This window comes from Abramis brama, assembly GCF_963993115.1.
Source record: "Abramis brama genome assembly, chromosome: 18".
NCBI lineage: Eukaryota > Metazoa > Chordata > Actinopteri > Cypriniformes > Leuciscidae > Abramis > Abramis brama.
Window position 1 is genome coordinate 18,009,928 of NC_139980.1, and position 23,896 is coordinate 18,033,823.

Genomic DNA, 23,896 nt, shown 5'->3' on the forward strand with positions numbered 1-23,896 from the left:
CTTCAGCTTCTTATCAGATTTTCTGTCCAATCAAATGCTCTCTAGAATGTAAAGCCCCGTCCCCAAATAGACACTGAAGCTGTGGCTAAAACTGGTCACTTGTTCTCATGGTGAATGGCAAATAGTGCACTAGGGGATAGGGAATGGAAAAAAAAAAAAATTCATTTTGATTATAAAAGATGAGTTTTAAGGGATGCAATTATTGAATGCAGGGGGACTTTAAGAACTGTTCTCTGAAATGTTTTTTGGGGAACCCAAAATGCTTCTTTTGGAACCTTTATTTATAAGAGTGTGTCCTGCTACCCCTATATTAATATTTGGAAATTAAAAAAAAATATTCAAGATGACACTGTAAGGCAAAAGTCTAAAATATATTACTGATACATAAAATAATACACCTCACCATATAATAAAGGATAAGCAGCCGTGTTACCTGATATTGGATTTGGAATCAGCGCATTGATTTAAGAACATTGACAGAGAAAAAGGGTTTAAATGACATTTAATTATTCAGTAAAAATATTAAATAATTGAGTACATCTCAGTCATAGCTGCATGAGATCTCAATTTCAAAATTGTAATCATCTTAAACGAGATGGTCAGTATTTACTTACAGTTTAAATTTGTGGTGGTGTTGTATTGGTTGATCAATAGCCTTTTCACTCAAAGCTTTTCACATAAAAAAAAAAAAATGAAAAGGTATTCATCCAGTTGTGTTTTATATATTAGGCTAAAATTTGTATATTAATATTTACATTATATAATATTTTATATAATTTCCATTATGTCTGTGCTGTATAGCTCTGCAGATAGAGGGGGAGAGAGCAGACATCAGTAGTTTAATGAAATGAAGGGTGAGCACATTCACTAGCCCCCTGACGTCATCGAGGGAGGATCCGCGCTCGCGCTGGCAATGTTGAAATAGAGGATGCGCTCGCGTTTCGAGCATCGCTAAGAACGAAGGAGTCGCATTTACTGTGTCAGATCTAAATTAAAGAGAACTTGCTCATATCAAAAGGAAACCCTAGCTTTGCACGGAACATGGCATCAAAATGTCCCAAATGTGACAAAACTGTTTATTTTGGTAAGTCGCCAATTTTGCTTCCTTTTCAAAATCTCATGAATTAAACAATGCACACGCTGTCTGCAACGTAGATGTCATGATGTAGTGTGAATTTAGCCTACTTTCATTCTCATTTATCATGGTATGCGTTGTATCTAACGTCTACAAACCACATGGGCTTGATAATTAACTGTCTAATCACGAGTGCACGATATTCTTACTAAATTAATTACGTTTTATGATTAAGATTTGTACACCTGATTACAGACGATGCAGCTAACACAACTATTTTATCTGCTGAGATTTGAGATACAATGAATATCGAAGTGGTGCAGTGAAATAAATACCATGGAAATCACCAATATGAACGAGAGGGAGAGAGCTTTTGGTTATTACTGATTTAATAATGTATGACGCATGAAATGCAGAATCGGGATGAATTAAAGTATATAACTGTGTATTAGGCTACATGACTCTTAGAGCTCAGAATCCCATAGTTTATATTATTTAGTTAAAACGGGTGACTATACAATAGGTAAATATAATAATCAGGTGGATTTTCAATATAAAACTCAGGTTCATATTCGTTATGTAGTAGACTGAATACCTTTTCATTTTTAAATGTGATCAGCTATGAGTGAAATAATTAGCATCAGCCAATACAACACCACCACAAATTGAAGTGCATAACTAGATTGAACATTCAGTTTTAATCTGGTTTGACCCATTTAATGCGGTTAACACTTTCTACACTCTTCTGTCCAGTCTATTATTTATAGGCCTTTACTTTCCTTTCATTCTCAAAAAGCCTCCTGTGAATGTAGTGTGTGCCACATTTTGATTTATTGGACTATGTTAAACAGTGCTCTGCTTTTTTCTTCCTCTTTATCTTCTCTGGTTGAATTGATGGACATTTCTTTTAAACTGCAGGTGTCATTTGGCATTTGTCCCTACAGTGTAATTAGTCATTAAATTCATTTATTATTTATCATTAACAGCTGTCGGCTAGAATCATTTTTTGTAAAACTCCCTACAAGGTTTAATTTTTATACTAAGACATACTCTCACTGTAAATGAACAGCATTAGTTTTGAGCAACACACCATGACACTCAACATGTATGGCCCTGTTTACACTTGGTATTAAGATGCCTTTTGGTCGATCGGATCACAAGTAGACGAGGGAGACACAAACCTGTTTACACCTGGTGTTTTAATCCATCTCTTTTGTCCACTTTCGTCCACATTCGACCGGATTGCTTTCATAGTGTAGACACTCCTGTGGTCAAATGCGTTCGAGCAGCCACAAAAGACCATCTACTCTCTGCCTACTGAGATAATGCATAAACATTACGGGAAGCGTACTAGCCAGACGGGACTTAAACTTTTTCGGTTTGGTTGGAAGACGAAAAACGTACCAAGCCCAATGTTCTCTCACCATTCCTGATTTCTAACACACACTCACAGTGTTCGGCGTGGTCTTAGCGGCTGTCAGAGCAGAAACTAAAACTGCTGCTCTCCTTGTGTTTTTCTGCTTCGTGTTCATATGTAAATTGTGCAACCTTATTTAGTCCATTAGATTGAAAGATCTGGAAAAAAACATACATTTATCCGCCCATAGACCCTCCCCTCAAAGAAATCAGGACAGAAGTGGTTGAAAGTGGACAAAAGAGACGGATTAAAACACCTGGGGCCTCATTTATAACCGTTGCTACACACAAAACAGGCCCTGAAAGAGGCGTATGCCACTTCCGACGCACAAGTTGTGATTTATAAAAACAAACTTGACGGGAAAATTTGCGCACCTGCACGCAAACTCTGACCCATGCGTACGAACGTTTTGGAGATGGAGCAGTTTGGCGACACCGATGGTGAGCTGGAGTTAATGTCTTTTTGGTCACTTTTAGACAGAAAATCTAAAGACATATACAGAAAGATAATACAAAATATAATTTCACTCACCAAGCCTATCACTTGAAGCAAATATCCATCCCTTCTTAAATGTCCACGCCAGCGAGCGCGTTGGGCCGTTTAGTGAAACTGACGCAAATAACAGTTTAAATAAATAAAATAATGATTTAAACTATGTTTTACTTCTGATATAAACATTTAGATTAAATATGCCATTCAAATGAATGGAGTTAAACACTTAAACATGAAATCATTACTGAGAAGTTACAACATTTTTGTATAGCCTATTCAATCAATAGAAATATTTGTTGTGGATGCAATGTTTTTGAACATTTTTCCTGTGGCGTGCTGTGTTTTAATGTTTTAACCACAGAGATAATTGCTTATCATGATAATAATACCTGATAGATTGTCTGAGAAAATAGTTTCGTGCAAATAATGCCCAAGGCCTATCTGTTTCCATTAAAAATATAAATCAATTAAAAATACAATTCGGCCAGTGGAAAAGACTGAGAAAAACTTTCTCTGAAATGTATTTTACACTATTTGATTTATGTATTCAAAAACAAGGCAAGGGTAGGCAACTACATGATTTTTATTAATGTAATGTGTCTTGTACCGTTAAACGTTATCACGTGGATGAATAATCATATGCAAATGATATGCAGATGAGGATCTGCATAGTAAAACTGTAAACTCCATATATGGTTATTTCGGGGTGGAGACGCATGTGCGCACAATCTTCCGCTGACTGGGATTTATAAAGTGAATTCTGCGCAGGTTCTGGCGTACGAACGGTTTTATAAGTCTGAATATTTTTTTGCGTACGCCATTTTTGGCTTTCAGGTGCACGTACACTTTTAGTAAGGTTCCTACGCACAGTTTTATAAATGAGACCCCAGGTGTAAACAGGAATGTGTCTCCCTCGTCTAGTTGAGATCCGATCGACCAAAACGCATCTTAAAGTCCCCCTGTAGTCAATTGTATCCCTTAAAACTCATCTTTGATCACCAAAATGACATATAAAATAAATAAAAAATCCTTGAAAACTAATTTCTTCTTGCCTTAAAAGAGCTTGAATGTAACTCTACTACACCCTTGCCTCATTTAGTATATGCGGTTCTATGAATATGCAAATTAGCCCCACCTCCACTCACTCACACCAGCTCAGAGATCCACTCGTTGCCGATCACACGTTGATCTGATTGGTTACACTAGTTTGTGACGTCAGAAACACCAGCGATTTCAAACCGTGTTTTTGAGACTGTCTTTGGTTCACTGCAGTTTTAAGGAGAAAATACTCAGCAATGGTGTTGACTAATGAATTTGCACATGGTTTCTATTAAACACACCACATAGACATATAAACAACATTAAAAACTTGATTTTCACCACAGGAGGACTTTAATATCATTGAACTGAATTCATATCAAAAAATTGTCCGTGCTAATATCATATGCTGAGCCTGAGCTGACTCCGTCCCACTGAGCACTATAGCCTAATAATTAACAAGTGAGAATCTACTTTGTCTCTGGCTGCTACTAGCTCTCATGAGACTTGAACAGCTGAGTAGTGTGACCTGGAAAAAGCATTCCTATTAAATTGAATACCACATAAAGTCTTTAAGTACTCAACCTGGCACACGGCTACTTTTAAATGGCTTTCAGTGGAGGAACACCCTTTATGCCCACATAATTGTGCTGTTAATGCCATAAGGCTATTGCTGAAGCGAACCACTTCTTTATCCTCTGATGTGTGCAGGACTTTCTCTCTTCAATCAGTATTTAGTAACCTTTTTTTCCTTAAAGAGTTAGTCCACCCAAAAAATAAATGTATCTCATTACTAACCCTGTGAGAGATTTGTTCATCTTTGAAACACAAAATGAAGATCTTTTTGATGAAATCTGAGAGCTTTCTGTCCCTCCATAGACAACAACGTCATAACCACTTTCAAGGCCCAGAAATGTAGTAAAGACATCGTTAAAATAGTCCATGTGACTAAAGTGGTTCAACCTTAACGTTATAAAGCAACAAGAATACTTTTTGTGTGCAAAAAAAGAAAACGACTTTATTCAACAATTTCTTATCTTCCCTGTCAGTCTCTGACGCTGAGGTTGAACCACTGTAGTCACATGGATTTTGACGATGTCTTTACTTCCTTTCTGGGCCTTGAAAGTGGTTATGACGTTGCTGTCTATAGGGGAGTCAGAAAGCTCTCGGATTTCATAAAAAATATCTTCATTTGTGTTCCGAAGATGAACGAAGGTCTCACAGGTTTGGGACAACATGAGGGTAAGTAATTAATGACAGCATTTTCATTTAGGGTGAACTAACCCTTTAAAGACACCATGAAATCAAAATGGACAATTCTTGTTTTTTTATGCAGTATTTATTTATAAATAATTTATCCATGCACATGATTATCGCATAAATTATCTTTTTTTTTTTTTTTCATGTACTCTCCTAATATTTAATCAAAATAACATCCCCTCCCTCTTCTCTTATCTGATGATGTGTTTACTGATTTCACTCGTTTCACTCGAATATACGTCACAATAGGAAAGAAAATACAATCGTGTCTTGTTTCATGCCGACTTTTAAGTTATTAGATTATTTAGATTATTAGTTTATCTAAAACTCTTTTTCAGTTTTGTTTCTAAAGTGTTTGCGACCTCTGCAACTTTCTGTCAGACTGAAATTTGCCATGCATATCCTCACTGTGGAAACAGCTAATTTGATACTCAGGTTAAGTGGACATCATGCAACCATTAAGCAGAACAGCAAATCTAGAGACAAGGACTACTGTCTGTTCCAACTCTCTGCACATTTGTCTGCACCACAAAACGTTTAGTTTTTCAACCTGTTCATTTCTTACCAGATACGATTGAAGACAGAATGTGAAATTGCATGCATTTAGCATGAAATGGAGATCAAAAGGCAAAAATAAATGCTGAAAAACAATGTTATTAAAAAAATTATAATAATAAATAAATATATTTCCATTTTAGCTAGTTGCCTAGAAACAACACTACATGCCAATGGAAGATGCCAAACTGCTACATGCCAGAAAGTAGCAGTGACTGGGTCCATATCCACTGCATTCCATTCAATTTGATGCATTTAATTATATACTGTACACATTACACATTTAGGGTCTTGTGCTCACCAAACCTGCATATGATTGATCAAAAAATACAGTAAAAACAGCAGAGGTGTCAAAACAGTATGTAAAATAACTGTTTTCCAATTTAATATGTTTTAAAATGTCATTATTCCTGTTGGCAAAGCTGAATTTTCAGCATCATTACTCCAGTCTTTAGTGTCGCATCCTTCAGAAATCATGCTGATATGCTGACTTGATGCTCAAGAAACATTTCTTATTATTATCAACGTTGAAAAAGTGCCTTTCACATGGTGTACCATGCCAGATATATATTGACTTATATATATATATATATATATATTTTTTTTTTTTTAAAGACAATTATTCACTAGAATATAGTGTAAGAAAAGAAACCCTTTTTATTGGTTTATCCAAAGTCGTCCCTTCTTTAATAGCTGTTTTATTGTGTTATATGCATCTCGTGCTTGCAAAGTGAAGAAAATGGATTTGTTACCCTGAGGCAACATCCTGCAATAGAACACATAAAAATAAACATACTTCCCCAAACATCCCTGAATGGATTTCACAAAGTTTGACCTAAAATGTTATTGTGCTGTTCTTCAGTCTTGACTCACACTGACGTGATGTGATGTCTGCTCTGTGAAGAACGGCTCATGAGGGTGTTCTGTGCTCCCTCAGGCATGTGCCTGGAATATACTGGCCTCGATATGAAGGGGTCAGGTTTGATAAGACCTTCACTCATCCACATATCCCTGATGTAATCTATGAGACAGTAAACAGATGGACATTAGGCATATTCATATTATTTCTTATTGGACACGCATTAAAGTCGGCATGAAAAAGAAATGTTGTTTCTTCCATGTTGTGACGTATATTCGAGTGAAACGGATTCACGAACAAGACAAAAAAAGGTCGGGATATGATTTTATGCATGGGGAATTGATTGTACGGTTGTGTTTTGCTATTGGTCAACCTCATGTGAGTGACAGGTTGTCCCACCCTCACGCCAGTAAACATCAGAGAAGAGAAGAGATGTCACTACAAGAAGGAGGGGAAGGTACTTCTATTACAGATTACAAGTGCACATGATATGTAAGAAAAAATATGTGCACAGATAAATTATTTATAATAAACACTGCAATATTCCATTTAAAAAATAAGAATTGTCAATTTTGATTTCATGGTGACTTTAATATGTGCGACATAACTATGTGTTATCTAAATAAATCTGTATGTGGTTCATAGCCTTTTTTGTTTTTCTAACGAGACACAGTCTCAAACAAGACTCGAACCACCATTTCATAGAAGCTCTGATCTTTGCCAGGCACCATTACAGTAAGAGTCTCTACAAAGTAATTTCAACTCAATTGTTATAATTAATATAGTTGCTTCAGTGGAGAGAGTTAACACTTTTATCCAAAGAGCCATTATCTTAAACCATCATTTAAATGTACATCTTCAAACGAATGATGATCTGTAAAGGGGATAAATCTTTCTGTGTTTTGTAGCTGAGAAAGTGACATCTCTGGGGAAAGACTGGCACAAATTCTGTCTGAAGTGTGAACGCTGTAACAAGACCCTGAATCCAGGAGGACATGCAGAGGTGAGAGTAAGGCAGCTAAAAAGCTGAGAAAAAGAAAGTGCTGAAGAAGATAAAACCCCATTTAAAAAAAAAACATAAACCCATCCCCCTTTTCCTTCCTGTATATTAATACTGGTTTACAGTCGGAAAATGTATACAATTAAGTAATATTGCATGAGCAAGAGTGCTGTTCCAAATATCAACACAATAACAACAATGCAAAAACATGAAAACTCTCTGTGACAGTATAGGTGGCTGTTATAGAAAAGCAGAAATATAGAGGCCATCCCGGTTGCTGTGGTCCACAAAACAGTGCTGTGCGACTTTCTGTTTCTAACCTGCTTGTCGGGGAAAAAAAGCCAAACAGTATTTACATGTTTTCAAACAGCCATTCAGATTTGTGTATTAGCAATGCTGTTAATCACACAAAACCAAGCGTTCAAGAGACAAGAGAGCCGGTTCTGGACTCTTCCTCTCCTCTCTCTTCCTCACTGTTGCTTAGCAAAATAGTCTGTTCGTAAGTTTTATGTAGCAGTAGCAGATGAAGAGTTTGGTTCCAAAACGCGATAAACGCCATTTAAAAAAAAAATGGGGTTCCCTCAAAAATCAGTATTGTATAGCGTCGCTGCCAGATGAAACTCACGTATATCCAAAACGGTTACTTTTCAGGAAGTGAAAAAAACACCGTAATTTCAAAAGCAGTTGAACGTAGCGTTGTCATACTTGGTACGGCCAAGGCCGGACTTACCATTGGGCTTGACTGGGCTCAATGGGCCCCGCCCGTTTACGTTTGATTTTTTTCAATAATATGTCAGTCATTTAATTTTTCATTTAAAGTTTGTTGATTGGTCTAGCATTGTTACCTGGCCCTGCCCTGCAATGAAAAATGTAATTTAATTAGCTAAATTAAATGTCAGTCATCTTGAGGTTTGCTGATTGGTTATTGGCAGTTACGTAGTGCCTCGTTTACTGCTGAACCGTTGAAAAAACCTGTCTGCATTAGACAGTAGCCGCGTTTCCATTACCCTTCAAATTGCGCAAATTGAAATTGCGAATTGAAAATAAGCACAATGGAAACACGTCAATTTTGCAAAAACTCCCGTTTATCGCAAAAAAAGTTTTTACGCTCGCATGAGGTGGTTTTTCAGGCAATTCGAAAAAGGAATATTTCGCAAAACTGCAATGGAAACAGTTTTTGCGCATTTACAGTCACCTGACTAAGACGCGGGGTGTTTGAGGTCCATGTATAGCTACGCAAATAATAATAATTGTATATTATTTAATTATAATATTTAATAGGCTATATTTAGAAGACGCTTTTATGCAAAAAAGGAACAAAGCTGTGTGGAGCGCGCACTGCATGACACGGAGGCGCAAGCGCGAACACTTGCATTTTCCTATCAACAGTGGAAACAACTTAAAATACTCTATCATTTCTGGTCATACAGAAAATAATAATACATTATTCTATTCTTTTATTTGTGTAAACTCACAATAACAAGAAAACGTGCTTTTGTAAAATAAAAGAAAACAATCAGACGCACTTTCATGATCTCCGTAAACTGGAGCGCGAGAACTGAAACAAAATATAGCCTATGTAGGCTAAAGCTTGAAATGTCCACTTTAAAACGAACTAATTCGAACCGAAAGCTAATACCTTCTGATTAATCCATATGAAAGGTGCATTTCTCTCTAAAAGCGCATCTGCTTAACAGCGGAGATGGAGATGTGATTTTAGCCAAAACAATAGTTTTTTAATAGGCTAATATTAATGGCTCTTCTCATTCAGCACTGTGGGAAAACACCAATTCCAGGTTCTAATTTGGCCTTAGAAAACCAGTAAAATCGACATGTTTTCCATATTGATTTGTGAATATTTTAAATGTTTAATAAAGGGGCAAAAAGTCAAACAAAAATCTGAAAATTCGTCGATATTTACTTTTTTGCGCAGCAGTTGGTGTAGCCAGTTCAAATTAAAATGTTGTTCAACTTTGCGTTTTAAAAAGACAACAACCGTTCATTTTTCAATTACGGGTTAAAAAAGGAAAAACGAATGGACACAAAAGTAGCCTACATGGATCGTTTGGACAGAATACGAGACAGAGTTCTTTATTAAATTCATTAAAGAAACAATAATTAGCCTATAGGAATACTGGATTCTAAATCTCAAAGAAATGGCACAATCAAAACATAATGTTTTCCAGGTAAATAAAGTGTTTTATTCTCATTCTGACCAAGACATTTGTGCATTGCAATAAACATGATCACTTTGAACTTTTTTAATCATTTATTTATTGGAAAAAACTTTTTCAAGCTTCAATCAGTGGTCATATAAATAAATTATTATTAACATGTAACACTGTCTACGGTACCAGTCACCTTTTGAAAGTAGCTTTGCACTTCAAATAACGATTGGATCGATTATATTCTTACGCCACCAGATGGCGACAAATGACTTTAAAAAAAACATTTGTCATTGAATCGTTAATTCAGGAGATTCGTTCAAAAATGCTGATTCATCTATAAAACAAGTGTATTTGATTGAGGAAGTGAATAATTCATTCAAACCCAGGTTTTTTAAAAAATAATTCAGATTAATTAAACATTTTTAATAGACTTCAGCAATTTACATAAATTATGTTATTTTGTTTAGTTGTTTGTTCAGAATCGTGATCTCTATTTTTATTCTCAGTTTATCCAGAATTGTGTAGCTCTAATATATAGCTTGTGTATGTATCATTTTGTTCTATTTAAAGTAATGTATAGAAGGTAGGGCACGAAAGTGACTCAAGTCCAGGGGCCCCCACCAGCCTAAGTCCTGCCCTGGGTACGGCATCTTTAAATGTAACCATATTCTTGCCAGTGTAATGATATAATCCACATTTGACCAAAATCGAGTTTAAATGGACATACGTGCATATTTTACAGTAACGGTGGTCGATACGCGTTCTTCCGATAATTAATTAGAATGGCCAAGTCGCGTTTCATATTGACAGATGAATAGGCTACGCTCAGTTTATTAAATAGCCTACGTCTCAGTTTATTAAATGTCTCTTGCAAACTATGAAGGGACAATGAATCAATACACTCATTGCTGACCCCAGGGCCGGCGCGTCCATATAGGCGAAATAGGCAATTGCCTAGAGCCACTTTTGTAAGGGCAGCAAAATGTGTGCCAACCGGGAATGAACAATTCACAAAATAGGCTAGGCTCTATGATCATATAATCATATATAATCAGAGAGTAGCCTTTTTCTTTTCGTTTTGAATTATTTCGTTTAAAGACTTTTCAAGCTTTGTGTATTTGATGTCTTTTATGTCTGTGTGAGGCATACACTGAGTTAGGATGAGATGCGCTCCAGTTAACGTGTAATGCAAGTGACCGCGCGGGCGCCTCCATGATTATATTGTCTGCTATATATTTGCTTCTTATTTATTAAATCCACTCCAGGCAATTGGTTGATGAAAAATTGATTAAAATTAACATACAATTTATACAAAACGAAATTCACTTTAAAGAAAGGTTTTTTTACTAAACAAAACTTAATGAAGTGGTCAAAATCATGTCTGACCCGTCTCAAATTGTGCATCCTATTACTCATGCTGTTCACTTTTCATACTTTCAACAGTATAGTAGACCTACAGACTCTATTTGTACAAATTGTTGCACATTCATTTAATTCTGCATTTTGCACACACAAGTTGAAAGGCTTCAAATCAAGTTCACGGATAATTGTGCGTGCATTTATTAATCATTATGATACTAAAATCATAACAAAGTAGGCTATGCTATGTACAAAAAAAAATATAGCCATTTCTGTTTTTTTCTTTTAAACAAAAAAACAAGCTGCACCCTTTTTTTTTACATTTCATCTTTCATTCCGAAATAGAATAATGAATGAACGAAAAAGTACACGGACCCAACATGTAGGCTATTAGCCTTTTTACCCGTTATCAATCTAAATTAATCTCGTTTTTAATTTAACTTAATTTCGTTTTTCTTTATTTAAATTTCGTTTTTCTTTATTTAAATTTAGTGTTTTTCTTTATTTAAAATTCATTTTTTCTTTTTTTTTTTAAATTCATTTTTTTTTTTTTTTTTTTTTTTTTTCTTTATTTAAAATTCGTTATTCTTTATTTAAATCTACCCTTTACTGTGTCAGTAATTTATTAGTCAGAAAAATATTAGACTAGCGTAGCCTACATTAAAAGTATTGCTTAAGTTAACAGACCCGTGCGTTAACATCTCCACAATAAACAGTGATAATTACTTCGTCTTGACCATTTACCGGTAAATAATGTACTATTATTTACCGGTAACTTGAACAGTTGTCAAAAACAAACGTTTGCTGATACTTTACCTCACAGAGTTATTCGGCTATCCAATGCTGAGCTACCAGAGACGCTTAGACCGGCGAGATGCCTCCACAGGGCGGGAGATACGCGGCGTGATTGACAGCTTTGACACCAAATGGATATAGGCCTACGTGAAAATCAGATGACATGATTTCACAACTTTTCATTGGTCATTTAGATATGTGAAGCATACTGTATACGGAAATGAACCTGGACATTCTATCCGTCGAAAAATCTCAAAATCGGCAAAATGGACATACGCGGTTTTCATCGGACAGCGACGATAGGGTCAGTACTGAAAATTACATTTTTAATTTTACGTAAAATGCGATATCCGCCGTGTTATTCTGTCATGTTTTCTCCCTTTCTTTCCAAACCGCGACAAACGCCAGTCTCCCTTCTCTGCAGAATGCGATAAATCCGCTCAACCAATCACAGCGCACCATTCCACGCATTGTAAATCATAACGGTGGCGCTTTGAATACACCTGGCATCCTAGTTTTCCTTATCTACTTTGTACTTTTTGATCAACAAACAAACAAAAAAAAAAAAAATTTTGACGGCATTGATGAACCTGTGGTGGTTTCTGCGGTTGGGATGAAACGTAAGCCATCGAAATCTAATAATTTATGTGAGGAGATCAAGAAGATGAGGCACTCGGGAGTAGGAAAAATGCCGGCTGTTGCTTGTTCTCACACGACAGCATCAAACTTCTGTCACGCTGACACGTTGACCCCAGGGGATCTTTTGAAAAACTTTCAATTGTGTTACTCAAAGTCAACGAAAACCGAGCAGGACCAAGCCATTTTACAGCTGATCGCCGTCAAAAAAGTTCAGGAGGTATTTCCAAGCGATGGCTGACTGAATGTATTTTTAGTCCAGTGCCTGCATATAAGATTAGTATTGACCGAGTTCTGAGGCTGTCATATGTGGATCAACTTACTTTGTTGTGTATTTTTAACAGTTTCAATATGAAAAATTACTTTTATATTGATTCAATGGATTAATTGCATTTTGAAAAAACAGTGTCATGAATTTATTGCATTTTGGGGGAAAAATAATACATTTTTATAATAAATCTTTAAAAATCAAAATCTGGATTTAATTTTTTTATATTATTATAACCTAAAGATGCTATGTGAAAGTTTGAAACAGAAAATAGTGTTTTTCATCTTGCCACTTTCTTGGTAAAGAAAACACATTTTTACTCAAATTAATCAAAATGGATTTATCGCGTTTTGGAACCAAACTCTTCAGATTATCTTATTGGTATCACGTTAGGTGGTTATAATGAGCGCACGAAGATTACAAAGGAGTACAGTATTTTAATAATACTATTTAAGAGAGAACATGCAGGAGAACAGAGTAACATAACCACATTATTCAAAGACGACAAGGAACACAGAACTGAGGAAACTAAGGACTTAAAGGACAAATCCAGTGAAAAATGAACCTAGGGGTAATTAACACATGGTTACCGAGTCGATCGTTCCCTGCGATGCGTTTTCATGAAAATCGAATGTATAGAGTTTTATCTTTAAAAACAGATTAGCTCATAACAGTAGTATATGGGGCACAGAGTAAGTAAAAATAAATCGCTAGTTAATACCACTAACAAGGCTCAAAATAGCCTCACACTAACACGGTAACATAATGAGGGTCCTTACATACAAACCGAAGCATTGAGAACTTTGTAAGTGTACAGACAGTTTAATAAGAAGATACATTATAAAGACAGTACATTACGCGTTGACATGCAGGAGCCATCTTGGAAAACAGTCTCGACTAATCGAGTCACGAACGCCGTCGATAGGAATTACGTTTGTGAAATCTAACGTAGCACGGCGTTCGTGGCTCGATTAGTCAAGACTAAATAATACAATTTAATTTCATATGAGACATTTCATCATATACAGTGAAAGGAAAAGCTGCGTTATAACCTCAGCTGTGAGTTTTCTCTGAATAATATACACATATCAATATTTTACAATATTAGCCTGCTGTTTGTTGTTGTATTTTTCAAAACTTGAAACTTGTGCCGTGCGTGTGTCAGTTGGATTTTTAAAAGTTCTTGAAATAGGTCTCATGTGCTCACCCAGCCTGCATTTATTTGATTAAAATATAGTAGCCTAGCCTATAAACAGCAGTATTGTGATATATATTATTACAATTTTAAATAACAGTTTTTATTTGGACATATGTTAAAAGTATATCTATTTTTTTCCTGATTTCTAATTTTAACGATCTCATAGCTTTATTTATGCAATTGTAAATGCAGTGAAAATATATTAATGCCAGATCTGATGCCACTTCTGTGTCACGCAAAGATGGATTTTCATTTAATGATTTAATTTGACTGGTAACTGGTATTGTGTAATTATTCTAATAGAGTTTAGTCTTTTCTCTCTGTTTTGCATGCGTCATCATAATCATTATTGTTGTTGTTATTTATTTATTTATTTATTTATTTTTATTTTTTGCCTCTGTCACAGTGTATTCTTAACCTGAATTAGCACTGTTCATATAGAGGTACGGTATAGGCAACACCAATAGGTATCATGTTACACAAAATAAACATATTTTTTCTTCATGATATACAGGGCATAATCTGAGTTTCGTTTTTATTTTGTTACCATTAGATCTGCGGACAAATTAATTTGAGGTTTAGTTCGACTGCTATCTAAATTTTGGTCGGCAGGACCGAACCGAAATCCAATAACGGTTCAATACGAATATATAATTCTAATTTATTTCTGTGATCAAAGCTGAATTTTCAGCATCATTACTCCAGTCTTCAGTGTCACATGATCCTTCAGAAATCATTCTAATATGATATATGAATAATGGTCAAAGAGCATTCATTGTTATTATCAATGTTGAAAACAGTTATTTACATTTTGTTTTAGGATTCTTTGATGAATAGAAAGATCTTTTTATTTTTTGTAGAAAGCCTTTCTTTAAAGTGAATTTCATTTGTATAAATTGTAATCTTAATTTTAATCAATGTTTCATCAACCAGTTGCCTGCATGGATTTAATAAATTAGAAGGCAAATATAGCAGATCATGGAGGCGCCGGCGCGGTTGCATTGCTTGCGAACTGAAGCTCTTGAACTGAAGCTCATCTCGACATGCGTGCAGTTTCAAAATAGTTTAAATTATTGAACGGCTTTATTGTGTTTTAATGCTATATGAAATGTTACCAATAGTTATTTTCTCATTTTCAATAGGAATATATAATTCTAATTTATTTCTGTGATCAAAGCTGAATTTTCAGCATCATTAGGCTACTCCAGTCTTCAGTGTCACATGATCCTTCAGAAATCATTCTAATATGATATATGAATAATGGTCAAAGAGCATTCATTGTTATTATCAATGTTGAAAACAGTTTTTTATATTTTGTGTAACATATAAAAAAAAAAAAAAAAAAAAAAATCAACGAGCTACGACGGGACCGTACCCGCCCAGATCAGCCGATCCATCTAGCGATCAATGGGGAGGCGCCAGCCCGCTCGCTCTCGACGACAAATGTAGAGAGCGCGCGACGGCTATTTATATGGTAGAATCGACCTGTCTTTCTCTTCGACGGTAACTGGAAATTCAAGCTGCGATTTTTCACGCTGGATATACTCGCGCGATCAAATATATAGATGTGTTAAACACGATAAAAACACAAATGCTACGTTTATTCGTTAAAACAGTCGGTATTTCCCACAATGCTTCTGCTTTGCAGCTGCTATTGGCGGTACGTCACGATTACTAAGCGCTGCTATTGGCGGACGCAATGTTTACGTCCCGATTATTAAGTATGTAAGGCGAACGGAACGGAAAATAATAGGCTTGTTTGAGATGAACGAAATCTGCGCAGAATCGATCACCGGTGATCAGCGCGAGATGCATGCCGGTTAGAAATGTGTCCGAGTGCGGTCCGCCTTGCTCTGATGTCATGTCAAAAATCTCTCGCGAGCGCAAGGCATATGGCAAGCCATTTTAACATTTAAAAGCTAGACTGGATATGTGTTGCAGATATCTGTAATTCAGTTTTGCCTAGTCAAAAAGAACATTTCAGATATCCACAACTACATTCTTCCTATCCATAATTGTCATTTCAGATATCCACAAAGACATTCTTCCTAGGACAAATGACGTCACTTTTGCCATTCATTTGTATGGGGTTTATCATTACAGATATCTACAATTCAGTTGCAGATATCCACTATGTGAATTACGGATATCTGCAACTGAATTGTAGATATCTGTAATTCTAGTTTGAGATATCTTCAATTTGATTCTGACTAGTCATAACTCCAGTTCAAGATATCTTTAATTCACCTCAATTCAAGATATCTACATGTTCCTTTTCAGATATCTTAAATTAAGTTTTGACTAGGCGAAATGACGTTGTAGATATCTGTAACTGGAGTTATGACTAGTCAAAATGACGTTGTAGATATCTTAAACTGGAGTTAGGGATAGTCATAATTTAATTGTAGATATCTATTATCAAGTTATAGATATCTTGAAATTAATTTTGATTAGAGATATCTGAAATTTGAGATATCTGTAACTTTCATTCTGCCTAGTCAAAATGTAATTACAGATATCTTGAATTAGAGTTTTGACTAGGCCAAATGATGCAGATATCTGTATGTAAATTAGGCCCGCATCACACTTTAGGCGGGAGCAGAGTGTGTTGTTCAAATCATCAAATCACATAGAACCTGTTAACTGTTAACTTGTAATTAGCACTGATTAGCACAGCAACCAGAGTTTTTAATAGTCTTTTTAATGCTGTTAGATACTGTTTCAAACTGAAAAAATAAAATAAAAAATAAGAACTAATCTGAACTAAGAACTTTTTTTCTCATCTAAGGAAGTTAATGTTATTGTACTTCCATGGCAAGAATAGCATGCATGTCAGCATCTTTATTAAAGTGAATTAGTGTGAATCTCTTTCACTCATAAATCTTACGGCAACAATAACCTACGTAATTTTAAGCATGATCATAAACATAGCATTGCAACATTTTTTTTTTTGTATATAAAATATTGTATATAATTTTTTTTTTATTTGTATATAAAAAACATTTTCTGGCGTGTTTTTCGATTACAGCCAACGCCATGACTGCTTCTTTCTTCTTCCATTCATAGAAATAAGGAAATTAACCCACTTCTTCTTTGATTATGGTGGGGAGGGGAAATTACTTATTTATGGATATCTAAAATAGAGCAACGTCATGCACAATAATTTGCACTAGACATAATGACGTTTGAGATATCTTTAACTTTCATTCTGCCTAGTCAAAACTGAATTACAGATATCTGCAATTGTCATTTAAGATGTGTGACGAGTTGAATGTCGTTTTCAATGACGTCATTGCAGATATCTGTAATTCAGTTTTGCCTAGTCAAAACTGAATTACAGATATCTCTATCTGTCGTTTCGACTAGTCACAATTACGTTACAGATATCTTGAATGATAATTCCAACTATCCAAAATGTAATTACGACTAGTCAGAAAGACATTGTTGATATCTACAATGTTAATTCCGGATAGTCAAAATTAGCTTTTAAATGTTAAAATGGCTTGCCATAGTAGCCTACTCTCGCGTACATTTCAGGCGAGGCTAGGCGCATCTCAAACAAGCCTAATAACCGACTGCAGAACCGCAGAACCATACGTCATAGCAGTGTGAGGACGACAGCGCCAGCCTAACAGTCTGATGCCGGAAGTGGGCGGGGTAGCAGTCTGATGCCGGAAGTGTACGGAGTTCAGGTTAGACAGTAAAAGGACAGTAAGAGGCTCTGTTAAAAGTCAATGGGCTCAGGGGAGGCAAGACACACGCAGTGTCCCACTGTAACTTTACCCGCTGTTGGAGAGTGTTACAAAAAACAAAAAAAAACAAGTGATTTATACACTTCTTAATGTCACATTTTGAAATATTTGCGTTTTATTTTTGAAATATGGATTATTTTCTCATAACATTTTTTTGAGGAGGCAATGCCTCCATGGAGAAAATGCCAAGATGTACTTAAGTCCTACTTATGTGGGTCAAAAAAGCACTATTAAGTTAAACTAATTGCATTTAATATAAATTCAAACTATACACATCCATTTAATTGTAAATAAGATGCCGTTAAATGTCCAAAACATTCAGTTTGCACTTAAGGATGTTCTTTTAAAGTATATTATTTCTGTAATAAGTATGTCTTTTTCACAAGGGCCGGTACAGTTGTTTGCTCTTTCGATGTTGAGAATATGTCATGCTCTAATCTTTGGACAGCATGAGTGTTAATTTTTGATGACGGCAGACAAGGATGGCAGGAACTGGATGCCTAATTAATCTCAGTGATGTGCTTTATCCACTGTTAACAGCATGATGGGAAACCATACTGCCACAAGCCATGCTATGCTGCCCTCTATGGACCAAAAGGTACAGTACATCTAATTAGTGTCTTGGATCCAACTATTCATAATTTGTGGGGCTTGCAGCAAGTAGGACACTCTCTCCTTTGATGCTACAGTTTCTTAATGAGACAGAGAGCCTGCACAGGAGCAGTTTCATCTCTTAAATCTCCGATCTTGAGATATGGATTAACGCTACATGAATTTAAAGCCCATGTTAAATTCTTACAGACTGAAATGTTTAAAAACCTCCCATATAACAGAATCAGAAAAGAAGCAACTGTCTTCTTTCTGTAGGTGTGAATATTGGTGGGGCGGGATCATATGTCTATGAAGCACCTGTCAACGATGATGCTGCCCCTGTTGCCATGGAAACCAAACCCAAGGCTGAAGAGAAAAAGGCTACCAGGGGTCCAGTGAAGGGTGAGTTTGTCTGAAATACTGGTTATACTACTGTAGATCATAATACAGAAACTTAAGTTCATAGGTTTTTTATGGTGAATCATTTCATTAATCAAGTAATTAATGACAGAATTTTCATTTTTGGGTGAACTATCCCTTTAAAAGTGTATTTTTTTTTAGATGTTTCCACTAGTCCGAATCAGCATGTTATGAAAAGCCAAACAGCCCAAAATCTCTAAATGTTTTTGCCTGTAGTGTCTTGCCTTAAAGAACTCCCCAATAATGACCTAGCAATTTACATGGGAAAATCTACTTCTACTGTGTTTCTTTAGAACAATATCAGTGGTGACAATGAATTCCGTATTGTATTGTCTTACATTTATAAGAAACAAATGTTTGTTATTTAAACTAATGCTATGTATAAGAATAATTATTCACCTAATTTCCTCCAGCTGCAAGTTTCAGTTCGTTCTCTGGTGAGCCGAACATCTGCCCAAGGTGCAACAAAACAGTATACTTTGGTAAGCGCTGACATTCAGACATTAAAGTTCACCAAAAATGGATTTGTGCAGGGACATGTGTGTTCAGCAGTGCCAGTACATACATTAGCATTTTGTTGTGGTCGACTGATGCTTACAGAAGGGCCTGTGTTTCCTGTGTGTTTCAGCTGAAAAGGTCAGTTCCCTGGGTAAAGACTGGCACAGACCCTGTCTGCGCTGTGAGAGGTGCAAGAAGACTCTGGCTCCTGGCAGCCATGCAGAGGTGAGTGACAGAAACACACTGCAGCTTTATTGCTGTGCTTTTAACCCTTAAAGGGATAGTTTTTTTTATATAACTCCGATTGTATTCGTCTGAAAGAAGAATGTCATATACTTGAGGGTGAGTAAATCATGGGCTAATTTTCATTTTTGGGTGAACTATCCCTTTAAACGTATACTTCAGGTCTTTATCGACCCGGGATGTCATTTACTACCCTCCCCGTCATTCATTTTTTAAAGTTGGACATAAGCATTCTTAGTATTCCACAATCTATTATAAACAATCTAAATAAAAAGAAAATAAATACAATTATAAAAGAACATCTGTTTTCTATTTTTTATAATTTTTTGTAAAAAAAAGTGTATAGGGTCGCTATCGACCCGAGGTATGTAATAGTGTAAGCATATATTTTTTCTGCGCAACAATAATTTAATCCCTGATGACTAAATAAGTGCAATTTACCTTTATTGTACACAGTGACAATGTCTAATACACAATGATGAAGTGACATTTCACTCATTGTTACTGCAGGCAGAAAACAAAAGAATAGGAAGTATCATCAGCAAAACTTAAAATGACTCAGTGATTTACTGCAGAGCAAGTACTGAACGCAATCAAATATTACTGTCACTGTCACTTGATGGTGAATCTGGTGAAGAAACTGTCAGCGATCAAAATATTGACTTTGAAGACATTGAAAATGATAGTTTTATGAATATGGTTGAGATCGTGAATTTGAGCCAGGTGCAGTATGAAGGAAAAAAGCATCTGCTCAAATTGAACCCTTCCACGTTCCAAAAGATAATGAAATATCCTTTGTTTTATTATTTTGTAATTGTTCTTAAAATATTGTTATTGAGATTCATCCAAGTTAGATATAGATCCGGGTCGCTAAAGACCCAAATATGTAATAATGAGTGGAGGAACATTATGATAATTTAAGAATTATGATAATTTCATTTATATTGTTTTTATATTTTTATTTGATCAAAATTGTATTTAAAAAATATATTTCCTCATATATTTTTGGCCATTTTCATATTTTCATTTTAAATAATTTTATATTGTGCAATATATATATATATATATATATATATATATATATATATATATATATATATATATATATATATATATATATATATATATACAGTGAGGAAAATAAGTATTTGAACACCCTGCTATTTTGCAAGTTCTCCCACTTGGAAATCATGGAGGGGTCTAGGTGCATGTCCACTGTGAGAGACATAATCTAAAAAAAAAAATCCAGAAATCACAATATATGATTTTTTAACTATTTATTTGTATGATACAGCTGCAAATAAGTATTTGAACACCTGTCTATCAGCTAGAATTCTGACCCTCAAAGACCTGTTAGTCTGCCTTTAAAATGTCCACCTCCACTCCATTTATTATCCTTAATTAGATGCACCTGTTTGAGGTCGTTAGCTGCATAAAGACACCTGTCCAACCCATACAATCAGTAAGAATCCAACTACTAACATGGCCAAGACCAAAGAGCTGTCCAAAGACACTAGAGACAAAATTGTACACCTCCACAAGGCTGGAAAGGGCTACGGGGAAATTGCCAAGCAGCTTGGTGAAAAAAGGTCCACTGTTGGAGCAATCATTAGAAAATGGAAGAAGCTAAACATGACTGTCAATCTCCCTCGGACTGGGGCTCCATGCAAGATCTCACCTCGTGGGGTCTCAATGATCCTAAGAAAGGTGAGAAATCAGCCCAGAACTACACGGGAGGAGCTGGTCAATGACCTGAAAAGAGCTGGGACCACCGTTTCCAAGGTTACTGTTGGTAATACACTAAGACGTCATGGTTTGAAATCATGCATGGCACGGAAGGTTCCCCTGCTTAAACCAGCACATGTCAAGGCCCGTCTTAAAGTTTGCCAATGACCATTTGGATGATCCAGAGGAGTCATGGGAGAAAGTCATGTGGTCAGATGAGACCAAAATAGAACTTTTTGGTCATAATTCCACTAAACGTGTTTGGAGGAAGAAGAATGATGAGTACCATCCCAAGAACACCATCCCTACTGTGAAGCATGGGGGTGGTAGCATCATGCTTTGGGGGTGTTTTTCTGCACATGGGACAGGGCGACTGCACTGTATTAAGGAGAGGATGACCGGGGCCATGTATTGCGAGATTTTGGGGAACAACCTCCTTCCCTCAGTTAGAGCATTGAAGATGGGTCGAGGCTGGGTCTTTCAACATGACAATGACCCGAAGCACACAGCCAGGATAACCAAGGAGTGGCTCTGTAAGAAGCATATCAAGGTTCTGGCGTGGCCTAGCCAGTCTCCAGACCTAAACCCAATAGAGAATCTTTGGAGGGAGCTCAAACTCCGTGTTTCTCGGATGCTACCACCCCCATGCTTCACAGTAGGGATGGTGTTCTTGGGATGGTACTCATCATTCTTCTTCCTCCAAACACGTTTAGTGGAATTATGACCAAAAATTATATTTTGGTCTCATCTGACCACATGACTTTCTCCCATGACTCCTCTGGATCATCCAAATGGTCATTGGCAAACTTTAAGACGGGCCTTGACATGTGCTGGTTTAAGCAGGGGAACCTTCCGTGCCATGCATGATTTCAAACCATGACGTCTTAGTGTATTACCAACAGTAACCTTGGAAACGGTGGTCCCAGCTCTTTTCAGGTCATTGACCAGCTCCTCCCGTGTAGTTCTGGGCTGATTTCTCACCTTTCTTTGGATCATTGAGACCCCACGAGGTGAGATCTTGCATGGAGCCCCAGTCCGAGGGAAATTGACAGTCATGTTTAGCTTCTTCCATTTTCTAATGATTGTTCCAACAGTGGACCTTTTTTCACCAAGCTGCTTGGCAATTTCCCCGTAGCCCTTTCCAGCCTTGTGGAGGTGTACAATTTTGTCTCTAGTGTCTTTGGACAGCTCTTTGGTCTTGGCCATGTTAGTAGTTGGATTCTTACTGATTGTATGGGGTGGACAGGTGTCTTTATGCAGCTAACGACCTCAAACAGGTGCATCTAATTTAGGATAATAAATGCAGTGGAGGTGGACATTTTAAAGGCAGACTAACAGGTCTTTGAGGGTCAGAATTCTAGCTGATAGACAGGTGTTCAAATACTTATTTGCAGCTGTATCATACAAATAAATAGTTAAAAAATCATATATTGTGATTTCTGTTTTTTTTTTTTTTTTAGATTATGTCTCTCACAGTGGACATGCACCTACGATGACAATTTCAGACACCTCCATGATTTCCAAGTGGGAGAACTTGCAAAATAGCAGGGTGTTCAAATACTTATTTTCCTCACTGTATATAAGCATTTGAAGGTTTTACTTGAATATATTTTCAATTTGTAAAACATATTTCCCTGCACCATGTTTTATATTTAGCATATATTTGAAATTTAATTTGGTCAGATTAAAATCTGTATGGGTTGCGTGGAAGTGTATATGTCCTATTTCAGTGCTTTGTAATATCATAAAGTTGCAGCTCAGATTTAAACTGAAATGAAATGTGAAAACAAGTATTTAATAGTGTACATGGGTTCCGTTTTAAATTACAGCACGATGGCCAGCCCTACTGCCATAAACCCTGTTATGCTGTTCTTTTTGGGCCAAAAGGTACATTTTCCAATTTAATATATATATTAAATAATATATTTATGCTCATCATGATACAAGCATGATGTTTTCTCCTCGTTTTTGTTCAGGAGTTAATACCGGAGGTGTTGGCAGTTACATATACGAGGACCCAAACACTGAAAGCCAGTCCTAAGAACCACGAGCACACCAGCAGTATTAGCAACCTTAGATTCGAGCCTTTTGTCTGCTTCCTTTGAATCTTCCTCTCTTTCTTGAATCTGCACTGATCTTGTTAATCTACAGAGTGCCACTTACATACTAATTCTACTGAAAATGAGCTAGTATTACTAATTACTAACAGAAATATGTGTTTAGCCTTTTTGCTGTATTTATGTATGTTTTTTTATATATATATATTTTAAGAATGTAGTAGATAAAGATATTGTTTTTGTTTTTTTTGGACTGTGACGTTAAATTACAGTTTTAGTTAGTTTAGAATAAAACGTTTTTGTCATTAGTTCTAACATATGATTAGTTGTGTAGCATTTTAGCACACTTATTTATTATACATTACTGACACAAACTTTGCACTTAAGATATGTTCATGTATTAAAAAATATTTGTATTTGTAATTAAAAAATATTGTTAAGTGTATTGAGTTGTTTTGTTTCATTTCACTTTTGGGATGCAGAAAGAAAG

General features: G+C 35.9%; 1 protein-coding gene across 1 annotated transcript; it reads left to right on the plus strand.

Moving 5' to 3' along the window:
• The first annotated feature begins 882 nt into the window (after positions 1-882).
• On the plus strand, positions 883-23,851 carry crip2l (cysteine-rich protein 2-like). Its single transcript, XM_084090306.1, has 8 exons — positions 883-1,084; positions 7,605-7,699; positions 18,413-18,470; positions 18,740-18,865; positions 19,297-19,365; positions 19,512-19,606; positions 23,179-23,236; positions 23,326-23,851. The coding sequence occupies exons 1-8, from the start codon at positions 1,042-1,044 to the stop codon at positions 23,388-23,390; spliced, it is 609 nt and encodes a 202-aa protein (XP_083946432.1). The 5' UTR covers positions 883-1,041; the 3' UTR covers positions 23,391-23,851.
• The last annotated feature ends 45 nt before the right edge of the window (positions 23,852-23,896 follow it).